General features: G+C 63.9%; 1 protein-coding gene across 1 annotated transcript; it reads left to right on the top strand.

Annotated features, from left to right (window-relative positions):
* Positions 1-594: 594 nt before the first annotated feature.
* On the top strand, positions 595-1563 carry LOC120584644 (mas-related G-protein coupled receptor member G-like). The gene has a single exon (XM_039840403.1). The coding sequence runs from the start codon at positions 609-611 to the stop codon at positions 1461-1463; it is 855 nt and encodes a 284-aa protein (XP_039696337.1). The 5' UTR covers positions 595-608; the 3' UTR covers positions 1464-1563.
* Positions 1564-11388: the final 9825 nt, after the last annotated feature.

Here is an 11388-nt window from a genome sequence, read left to right as displayed (position 1 = left end):
GCAGGGGCGGCCTGGGTCTCCCTGTTCCGCCCCGCAGCTGCCCACCGCCCACGCCAGGGAGGAGGACCTCCCTCCTCCCACGACCGTTGCTGGACACCGCCCAGCGGACCCGTGGGCGTGGGGTGCTTAGCAAGAGTCAGTCCTGACCCTCCGGCGTTCGGGGGTGCCATGCAGGGTCCCTGAGGGAGGGGGAGCAGGTCCGCACGTGGGTCCCTTTTGCATGCACACGGCTGTCCGGCCCCTCGGCGACGTCCACGACACCACGGCTCACCGTGCGTGTGGGGCCCTGTGGGTCTTCGCCGCTCAGCCTGGCCATGCAGCTGAGGCGGCGCCCACCCCCCGGGCCACCGGTCAGTGTCGCCGTGTGTCAGGCGTCTTGGGGAACCCTCCCCTTACAAAGAGGCCGGCGAGGCCAGAGCTCTGGCTAGGAATTCACCGGAAGCGTGGCCCCGAGCTGGAGCCACGTCTGCCGGCCACACCGGGAGGACACCCTGCAAACTGGGGCGACGCCCCTGCCCCCCACCCCCACCGTGGCAGTGAACAAATGACGAACAACAGCCGTGACGCCTGTCGCTTCCTTCCAGAGTCCCAGAGTCCCAGACGGCAGCATGTTCGCCAGCGTGGCTTTCTACCTCGGGCTGGCCGTCAGCCTCGGGGGGCTGCTGGGGAACGGGCTCGTCCTGTGGCACCTGGGCTTCCGCATCCAGAGGGGACCCTTCTCTGTCTACGTGCTGCACCTGGCCGCCGCCGACTTCCTGTTCCTCTGCTGCCACGTGGCCTTCTCCGCGGTCCAGGCCGCCCTGGGCTCCCGGGACACCCTCCGCTTCGCCGTCACCTTCGTCGGGTTCGCCGCGGGGCTCTGGCTGCTGGCGGCCCTCAGCCTGGAGCGCTGCCTGTCCGAGGTCTTCCCCGCCTGCTGCCGGAGCTGCCGGCCCCGGCGGGCGTCGGGCGTCGTCTGCGGGCCGCTGTGGGCGCTGACCCCGCCGGCCGTGCTGCTGCCCGCCCACGCCTGCGGCCTGCTGCGGTACCACGCGGCCAGCGTCGCGTGGCTGCTGTGCCCAGCCTGCGGGGCCTGCGGGGCCGGGCTGCTGCTCTTCGTGTGGGTGGGGTGCTGCTCCCAGCGGCCGCGCCCCAGGTGCTACGGTGCGGTCCTGGGCCCCGTGCTCCTGCTCTGCTTCTGCGGCCTGCCCCGCGTCCTCTACTGGAGTCTGCGGCCCCTCCTCGACCTGCTGCTGCCCGTGTTCCCCCCGCTGGCCACCCTCCTGGCCTGCGTCCACGCCAGCTCCAAGCCGCTCATCTACTTCTCAGCCGGCCGGCGGCCGGGCAAGCGAGAGCCGCTGCAGGCCGTTCTGCAGAGGGCCCTGGGGGACGCGGCCCAGCTGCGGGCTGGGGGGCCGTCCCTGCCCATGGGTGCCCACCGCCCACCCCTCGCCAGGCCCCTCCAGGACCACGTGGGGGGCTAACCTTGCACGCACACGAAGGCCATGCCGTCACTTCCACGAGGAGTCGTAGCGGATCCCCTAGTCCTGACACCCCCAGCCCCAGCCAGCCCGCCCGCCCCTAGAGCCTTCCCAGCAGTCTCCGCACTGGCCACCAGGTGGCGCCGCTTCCCCGGCCCCCGAGAGCGGGGACGCCGCGGGCGGGAGGCGCCTGGCTCAGCCCCACCGGCCCGCAGAGGGTGCTGCCCGCTGAGCCCCGAGGCTCCCCTTACGGAGACGGACGTGTCAGTGAAGCCAGGCCACTTAGCTTCCGAAATACAGATCATTTCATGTGTTTCCTGGTGATTTAAAAATAAAATAGTTCGTGGCCAGCGAGGAGTCTCCAGCCCCTCAGGGAGCGTTGGGGGGAGAAGCTGCCCCGCCCGCTGGACCCAGCGGCCGACTCGGCGAGGAACCGCCCCTCCAGCCACGTTTAATCATTTTTTTAACAGAGCCCGCAGAAAGGCTGATTTTCACCCAGAGGGAGACATTCTGCACGTGCTGTGTTAAGCCTGCCGTGACCAGGCATTTCACGACCACGGGGAGATCGTCTTTTAAAGCTCTCATTTTTTCCCACTAGAAAAGTAATGGGTGGTGGCTCCCTGTGGGGACGCTGCGGGACTCACTTGTCACCCCCCCAAAACCAGAGACACTCCCCCCCGCGCGGGCTTCTGTCCCTCCCTGGGGCGGACATGGTTCTGTCCACGCCGAGTCCTCCGCCCGGTCTCCCCACACGGTGCCCTTAGCACAGGGCGGTCCCTGCAGCAGGCAGCACAGGCCCCACAGACTCGGGAACGGTGGGTGAAGGACCCACGCCCTGCAGGTGGGAAATGGGGCAGGGGGCCTTCCGCTCCTGTGACGCTCCATGCCGGACCCCAAGGAGCAGTGTGGCCTGGAAGTGGGCTCGGGGAGCCCTTAGAGTGGGGGTACCCTAGGATTGGCTCCATCCTCGGCCCCAGGAAACAGCTGCAGGGCCCCCTACAGGGCCATCCGTTCTTGTGGGCTGGCCAGGAGGGGCAGGCAGGCAGGTGACAGTGTCTGGGGTGCGTGACAGACTGGCCTCTCTAGACAGATGGGGGTCGGGGCCTCTGGCCTCGGAACCGCAGCTGAGGCGTGGGGACACCAGCCTGAGCCCGAACGAGCTGGCGAGAGTCCCCGGTCCTGGAGAAGCATGTGGCTGGCTAGAAGGACGGGACTGTCACAGGGCCGGGCTCTCGTCCTGCTGGCACCTCCCTAGCCAAGTGGCCTCCCGCGAGTCCCCTGACGGCTCCTTGCCGGGTTTTCCACGGGAGGCGGAGCGGTGTCTCCTGGAAGGAAGCCAGGCAGGGCGGCCAGGCCTCACGGGGCGGACCGGGCTGAGGGCCAGGGCCGGTCCCCACTGCTGGGCGGCCCCCAGCCTGCCCTGACCACGGCGCACCCACGGAACTGCCTGCCGGCGACCCCGGGCTCGGCACCTCCCTGTCCTTGTGTCTGTCTGTCCTGTGACGCCGGCAGCGGGCGCCACGTTCCCGGCTCCTCTGGCATACACCTGCCCTGGGTGACCGCCTCCGTCCCCACCGCAGGCTTCACTTCCTGCATCCTTATTTGTCACCTGTTAGTGTCCACATCTCTCCGCAGAAGAACTCGTGGGAGCGGCAGCTCCATCCGGGAGGAGGGCTTGGCGGGTGCTCATTGAGCGGATGGCCAGGCGGGCGGGTGACAGCACGAACTGTGTGGTCCAATGCTCACTGGGATCAGACCGGGCTGGTCCCGAGTTCTGGAACCTTCCCGGCCAGCCGAGCCCTGATCGCTCACCTGCAGCCTGAGTGGGGTGTCAGATAAGGAAGGGGCCAGCCGCTCGCTGCAGAGAGCAGAGGCCAGGTCCCCAGGCCCATCGACAAACATTAGCGACAACTCTGTGTGAGACCCTGGGCGGGAGCGCAAGGGGTAGCCGCACCGCGGTGGCCCTGTCCCCAGGGAGCCCGGCGTCTGGAGAAGGGACGGCACATGCACACGGTGCGATGGCAGCATGCGGGGTGTGCGGAGCTGTGCAGAGGCTTAGGGAGGCTCCATCTGTCCCGACTTGCCCCTGACGACCCCGGTTCCGACTGCGGCCTTGATGTCATTGGTGCCTTTTTTACTCGCAAGTGGATGACCATCATCTGGTCACCCCAGGGTGAGAAAGCAGAGGAGGCTTCCAGGAGGAGGTGTCTGTGCTGAGCTATACGAAGGGTGCAGGGCGAGGGGGAAGGGCTGCCTCAGAGGGGGAAGTGGGAAAGGCCCAAAGCAGGGGCGCCTGCAGAGAAGAAGAGGAAGGGGGGCCCCCCAGAGGGCGCTGGGTTAGGGACAGGCACGCCCCAGACGCGACAGAGGGCGCCCCAGGCAGACCGTGGGCGTGAGCTTTGCACGCAGCCCCCAGGTCTTCCCACATTAAATGTGGGTGGCGGGAAAGAGGGGGGGCCTGCTTTGTTTCTCCCACAAGGATGTCTGGTCAATCTAGCGGCGTTTGTCGAAAAGTCGTTCCTCGTCCCGTCGAACTCCACGGGCGCCTGGACCGTAAGTCCGCTGACTGCAGAGGCCGCTCTGTCTCTGGACCACGCGCCGTTAGCCTGGTCCGTTGGGCCCTCATGACGACACCGCTGTCTGCGTCCCTGCAGCATCACAGGATGTCGTGACCTCAGGGGGCTTAAGTCCGACGATTTCGTATTTCTTCTTCAAGATTAGCATCACCGCGTACATTCTGGAACCAGCCTGACACCGTCTTCAAGAGCCTCCTGACCGTCTGACTGGGCCTGCACTGAATCTTTTCAAATATTCGTAGATGTTCACGGAGAGCCGATGCCTTCACACGCCGGAGCTGTCCAATCAGAGAACAGTCTTCGGTTTCCGCCAGCCGCGTTTGTGGTTGTTAGTGTGCGTGTCTCATGCTTGTTTTTAAACATGTATTCCCGGGGATCTGAGACTTCTCAATGCTATATAAAATAACCGTGAAACTCTGTTTTCTAATCGTTTGTTGATAGTTTATTGGTTTTTCACACGACCGGAAGGCTGTCCTGCCAACTTGCTAAGTCCCTGGTCAGTTCTCATCGTCTTTTAAAGACCGCTTAGATTTTCTGCGTGCACAGTCACGTCGCTCGCAGACAGAGAGAGTTTTGCTACTTCCTTTCTGGTCCTTCCGCCTCTTATTTCCTCTTCCTCCTTGGCTGCACGGGCTGACACCGCCCGCGTCGTGTTCACGTGGCAGATGCGGCGACCCTTCCCTTAGTCTGTCTTACGGACGAAGGTCACCGTTTCGCCATTAAACGCGAAGTCGGCTGGAGGCTTTCTGTACGAGCCCTCGTCGTGTTGATGGGACCCCTGTCCGTTCGCAGCTGGAAAGGGCGGGAAGGAGCCTCCGGCCCACCGTGTCGACTTCCGGCCTCCAGGACTGCAGGGTGACAGAGCCGTGCTGCGTTCGGCCACCAGGTCTGTGGTCATTTATTGAAGAGCCACGGACACTGATGTGGATCACGTCCTCTCGGCTGCGTTCACTTGCTCTCCTGTGTCTTCAAACGGTCGCTTTCCGTTCTTTTCTGGAGTTCACGACGATCGAATGGCGGGAGGTTGAGTCTGAGATCAGTCACTGCTGTGCCAGAAACAGCTCATCTCACCCTCCGTTGAATGAAAAGGACACAGAGAGTTCCGGACTCCAAGACATGTACATCCTCTTGGAGGCTCACACCTGTCTCAGAGGGTCGCGTGAGGATTCAGCGAAGTCATTCGTCGCACGAGGCGAATCGAGCCTCGGGGATGCTGGTGTCTTGGCCAGTTCGGGTGTCGTAAAAATACCGCGGACGGAGCTGCCTCAACAACAGGAATGGAGTTCTCACGGTTCGGGGGGCTGGAAGTCCAAGGTCGAGGTGTCGGCAGGACCGGCTTTGGAGAGAACCGGCTTCCGTCTTGCAGGCGGTGGCTTCTCGGGGCACAGGTGGCGGAGGGAGACGCCATCTCGCTGTGCCTGCTCCTCTAAGGCCACCGCTCCTGGGTGACGGCGTTGGAGGTTAGCGTGTCGCACGAACTCGGCCCCTGAATCCACGGTCAAGGTCAGAAGAACGAAGGGGCGGGCCTAGCCCTGTGGTTTATGGGGACCATAGGACTCGGCCGCGGAGAAAACGTGGCCGCAAAGTGGGCTTCGTGCTCCCGCGGGTGCCTGTGGGTGAGCGCACGCCCCTCCCAGCGAACGGGCCCTCGCTGGCAGCACTGCTCCAGCACGTGGCCCTGTGCCTTTGGAACTAAGGCCACCGCACTCGGCTCTGTGCACGGCTCAGGGTGCAGGCTGGACCCCAGGCAGAGCTGAGGGTCTCCAGAGCCACCAGACGTGCGGCCTGGAGGAAGACCGCTCTGAGGCCCAGGGAGGCCCTCATCCTGGGCCGTCCTCCCTCTCTGCCCTGGCCCAGTGTCCTGCCACCCCACCTGTGCTGAACTTGGCCAGGCGGAGCTTCCTGGGGATCCGTCCGTCTGCATTTAACCACTCTCCAGCAGCCCCAGGCGCCGGGGTAGGGGCTTTGAGACTCAGTGGGTAGAGCCGCCCACAGGGACGATTCAGCCCCCCAAGACCACCCGACATCTCCAGCAGGCATCAGGGACCTGCTCAGCTCGCACGCTCACCAGGCATTGCGCATCAGGCCCACAGCGGTCATCCCCTGAGCCAGAGGTCAGCAACGGGTGACCTGCAAGCCTGCAGAGAGGTGCCTTTGCTGGCACTCCCAGGGATTAAGGCTTCTTTCATTAGCTGCCAGCAGTTAACAATTGGAAAATTTCACAGTCTGGATTCCTGGCTGCTCCTGAATGTCAGAGGCTGGCAAGTCTCACCACATTGCCACCTGGAAGGGCTGGCCTCCTGCAGGTGCCCCGAGGGCCCCTTCTCTGCTGTCACTCCGAGCCCAGAACGCTCCTCACTGCATCACACTGTTGGTTTCTAGAATGAAGAGGAAAGTGAGCGGGTCCTTTCTCTCCCTTTTTTTTTGGTAAAAAGTGGGGGGAAACAGACCCAGGGAGCCCATGTGTCAAGAAAAATGGGGACGAGCTCATTTCTTTGTGGGCGTGATCGATGTCCTTCCTGGTTGATGTGACACTGAATTCCCCTGAGAGGGTGTGAATTCACCCCTTCGCCCCTCCCGCGTGGACGCCTTCATTCTACAGATGGAGAAACTGAGGCCCGAGCAGGCGGGGCCCGGCCCAGGTCTCAGAGGGACCGCTGCAGAGGCAGGCGTCCTCAGACAGGTGTGTGTGCACCTGTGGTGCTGGAAGCCACACCCCCCGGGGGCTCTGATGAACAGGCTCCGTGTTGTGGCCCCCTGGACCTGAGAAGCCCTGACTCTCCCAGGCAAGCCCGTGGGCCCTCCAGCAAGGACATCGGCAGGTGACTTGTGGCAGAGCTGACAGCCTGGCAGAGCTGGCCTACGGGAGGAGGGGAGGCAGCTCCAGAGCCATGGTTAAGGACATTTGGCGGCTTCCTGTGGGGAGCCAGTCTGGCCAGAGAGACCTGGGGAGCCTGGAGCAGACAGACGGAGAGGTCCCTGCAGCCAGCAGGCCACCTGGCACCTCCTCCCCATTAGCGCCTCATTAGGAGGCTGCTTAGCATCTGCTAACCCCTCAGAGGGGCCTTCCCAGAGCAGACAGAGTGGCTCCCTGCCCAAAGACACTGCCTCCCCTGCCCCTCACGGGGCCTAAACTTTCACCATTAGCATCACACTTTGCGGGGGATGCGGGACAAACCGATGTACCAAATTAGAGAGGGAAATGGCAGAGTGCAGGTCTGCCAAGACTGGCCAGAAAACACGGAGTGAAAAGAGCAGCTTTTAATGGTTAAACGTGCCCCCAGCAGCCATGCTAGTGGGAGTGGAGGACTCCTTAGGCCTCCAGAAGAACAGTATGCACAGCAACACCATCACCATCACCAGCATCACCATCATCTGTCTACTCATCACTTTCATGTACCACTGCATCTTACATCACCATCATCACCATCATCATCATCTACCATCACCACCATCACCATCATCTGCATCACCATCATCATCTACCATCACTACCATCACCATCTGCCATCACCATCCGCCATCTGCCATCATCACCATCACCATCTTCACCATCTACCAAGTACTGTCACTGTCTGATGTCCTATCGCATCACCATCTTAATCATCACCATCTTTCCATCACCTGCACCATATACCATCTTCATCTGTCTTTAACTTTTCTCCTATAAGGCTACTATTTCAACTTCAACAAAGAAAGAAGAAAGAAGAAGAAAGGCGAGAGGAAGAGAGCCACCTCAGACCTCTCCCACCCTCCACATCTCGGCTCCCCCATGGCCTGCCCTACGCCCACCTCCAAGTGCCTCAGCTCCCTCCCTGGCCCCATGCCCACGTGCAGCCTCCTCCAAGTTCCCCAAGTTCCAGGGATTTGACCTCAGCAGTCTTGACATCCTACCCTGACACCAGCCTTCTCAGCAGGGACACTCACCTGTTGGCAACCTCAGGGGAGCATGGGGTCATGAGCTGTGTTTCGAACTTGGTACTCCCTGTATTGGGCACAGGCCTGCCAGGTGCTCGGTTGAGGCCGATCAGAAGAGAGAAGGCAGGGAGGGAATGGGGGAGGAGGGAGAGAGAGGAAGGGAGCGGGGAGCAGGGAGAGATACCTGAAGATAGATGAGATTTTCACTCTTGGCCAAAACTCCCAAATTCCCTGGAAAATGAAAATTTCCTGAGCCACACGCAGCTGGACTCGGCCACTGCCAAACCCTGGCGCGCTCTGCCGTAGGCCGTGTCCACTTCTCCAGAAAGGAGGGAACCTCTGCCCTTCGCGATGAAAGGGAACCACGACGAGGACGCGCGTCCTCACCCGCCCACGTCGCCAGACTGGCAGGGGACCCCGTTCCTCTGTGAACTAACGGCATCCTCAGTGTCCCTCGGGACAAGGTGGTTGGTCAGCCAAACTCCACTGCAAGGCCCACAGCCCTCGGGGAGGCCCCAGGGGCCGCACCGCAGCAAGGCCTGGTCCTTGAGACGGCCTCGGGCCTCCCACCAGCCCCCGATGGGTTGAGTGCTCTGGACGGCGCGTGGAGCTAGGCTGCTCTGTGGTGCTCCAGCCCGAGGAGCCATGCTCCCACCTCTGCCCCTCAGCCCTGCTTAGGCCACGCCCCCTCCCGTGGTGGGGCCCGTACCCCACTTTGTACTTCTGACACTGGAAGGTCCAGCCGGCTCCTCCTTGGACTCTGCTTGGCGTGCAGGCAGGGCTTCTGTCCTGCTCGTGCGTCTCCGTCAGGAGGAGCTCCCAGGGCAAACGCTGGCCGGGCCCGGCTCCGGCTGGCGTGTGCCTGTGTCCCAGAAGCCAGGAGCACGCGAGATGAATGGCACGCACACAAGCACGGCAGGCGACACCCCCAGACGAGCGTCCCTGGAGCAGAGACAGCGCTGGTCGGTGCTCGCATTGGGAGTCGACTTGCTGTGGGGCTGGGGCTGGGGGACGGCAGCATTCGCTTCTCAGGGCTGGGCGTGGGGCACCCACCCCGCTCCTGGATTCTGGCTGTCGTGATGTCGGGGTTGTCTCCGGGATCCTGCATGTTAGCCGAGCGCCTTCCCCCAATGCCCGCCACCAGAGAAGCTTCCAGTGCAGGTGTCAGCTCAGACCAGGACCTGGAGGCTGGTGGGGAGGGGGGCATCTCGCAGAGCCCGGCTTCTGCCAGAACCTGGCCTGGGGCTCAAGAGACCATTTGCAGTCCCGAGCCACAGCCAGTCCCAATGGGGGGTGGTCATAGTGACAGAATTGGGGGTGGACAGGCAGAAATTCTTGGGCCTCCCACCTCTGCGAGCAGCTCAGCTCCAAACCTGCTTTGCTTGCGTGGGAGAGCAGGCTCGTTGCTCAGCTTCAAAGCCACCTCCCCACTGCCACCCCTGCCAGGCGACCCCTCTCCCGGCCTCCTGCCTCTCCAGTCTCGCAAATGGAAAGTCACCGTCCTGACAGTCCCTCTGCCTACACGCGTGCACGCACACACGCTCACACACGCACACACACTCTCACGCTCACACACTCACACGCACACAAACACTCATACACTCTCGCATACTCACACGCTCACACGCACTCAGGCATTCCTGCACCCCGCAGATCTCCATGAGCCCCATCGGCCTCAGCTGCCCGTCCCCTCTGAGGCTGGTGGGATGTGGCTGGAGTGCCACCTGCTGAGCCATCCTCACAGTGACCCAGGACAAGTCAAGGAGACGCCCAGAAACTCCAAGTCCACGTCTGTGAAATGGGAGTGTGCCGGCCAGGCAGCCATCGCCCGGGCTCAAACGAGGGGAAGGACGGCTCGTCGTGTGGATGGAGCGCTTGCTCCCTGCAGTGAACTTGTCACTTCCCTCTTCAGGGATCACTGCCCCTGCCCCACAGGTCGGGTCAACTGAGGTAGGAGAGGCGGAGCGCAGCGGGGGGGAGGGGCGTCAACAAAGCCCAGGCCTCAGAAATTCGAGGTTTTCTGCCTCCATCTCGAGGCGGCGAGTTTGGGCAATGGAGCAGTCAGGGTGTCATGCTTACAAGAACGTGCAGGGCCACCGGAGACCCCTCTCAGCCCAGCCGCCAGCCCTGATCCTGCAGCCCAGGGCCAGTAGTGGGGCTGAGTGCGCGCAGGAGGGACCCGCATCAGGGAGCCGAGACACCCACCGCCCTCCTCCCCAGCCCCATGAGGAGTCACCTCTACGTTGGGGACCTGCAGGTCTCCAGCCCAGCTGCTCAGAAGAGTCATCAGCTACCTCCTGCCACCTGCAGGCCAGGCGGCTCCAGGGCAGGGCCACCGTGGGAGGGAGCCGGGCACCGAGGCAGTGGGGAGTCAACGAGGACACAGGAAGACCGGCTGATGTGCTGCGTGACCTGGGCCTGTGGCCCACCCTCTCTGTGCCCCAGCTCTGACCCCATCGACCCAGAAGGAGAGCCCATGGGACAGCATGGGGTGCCCTGTCAGGACAGGCTCCCTGGTGTTCGTCTGTCACTGGCCCCTAAGCGAAGGCACCAAAGCGAGGCTGCTCTGGACCTTAGGGCACAGGGCTGCTGCCGCAGCTGGACCGGGTCGGCCTGCGCCCAGGGGGCGGCTACAAGCTGGTCCTGCTGGTGGTGCCTCCGGGCTGGAGGGGACGGCGCAGGCTCCAGAGAAGCACACGCACGCATGCGGGGCCAGTTGTGACTCCAGCTGGGACCCGGGTGTCCACACCCCCAGGGAGCAGGCGTGCCCCGCAGGGCCCCAGCCTCACACACGGCACAGCACTGGCGACACCTGCCTGCGGCCCCGCCCCAGACACGCCGCTCAAACCTCAGCCAGCTCTGGAGCTGCAGGGTCCCCTCCAGGAGGAGCCGCGGCTGGGGGCTGGGTCCGCAGCATCGCCGGGCAGTCAGCTCAGCGTCACAGCCCACCTGGGACAGCCGCAGAGTGGAGCGGACACCCAGAGCCCGCAGGTGCAGCCTGGAGGAGCGCGTCGCCCGCCCCGCACCCTCACGCCCTGCTGCACGGTGAGTGCCGCCGCCCCGGAGGGCGCTCTGCTTGCCCGGGGAAGGGCCACACTGCAGGGCGAGGCGGGGGGAGCCAGGAGCCGTGTGGGGCGCGGGGTGCGGGTTTTCTGCCGACTTCTTCCGAGTTCGCTGGGGGCCGGCACACGGGCGAGTCGGGCGCCAGGTCGGCCGGCTGGGGTCCCCGCAGCGCCTGGCCGCAGAGCCTCGCGGGCGGCAGGTCCCAGGGCAGCGCGGGCGGCGCCCCCGGGGACCATGCTGCATTGCGCCCTCGGCTCAGCCCCGTGTCCCCCTCCAGGGCGGCTTGGGCCAGCGCCACCTTGAGGGGACCGGCCGCGCCCGCCTGGGGCAGGGAAGCCTGGCAGGAGGAGCTCCAGGGCACGGAGCAGCCC

Source organism: Pteropus medius, unplaced genomic scaffold (assembly GCF_902729225.1).
Source record: "Pteropus medius unplaced genomic scaffold, Ma_sr-lr_union100, whole genome shotgun sequence".
Classification (NCBI taxonomy): domain Eukaryota; kingdom Metazoa; phylum Chordata; class Mammalia; order Chiroptera; family Pteropodidae; genus Pteropus; species Pteropus medius.
The sequence above is the reverse complement of the archived record's forward strand: the minus strand, read 5'-3'. Positions and strand labels throughout refer to the sequence as shown.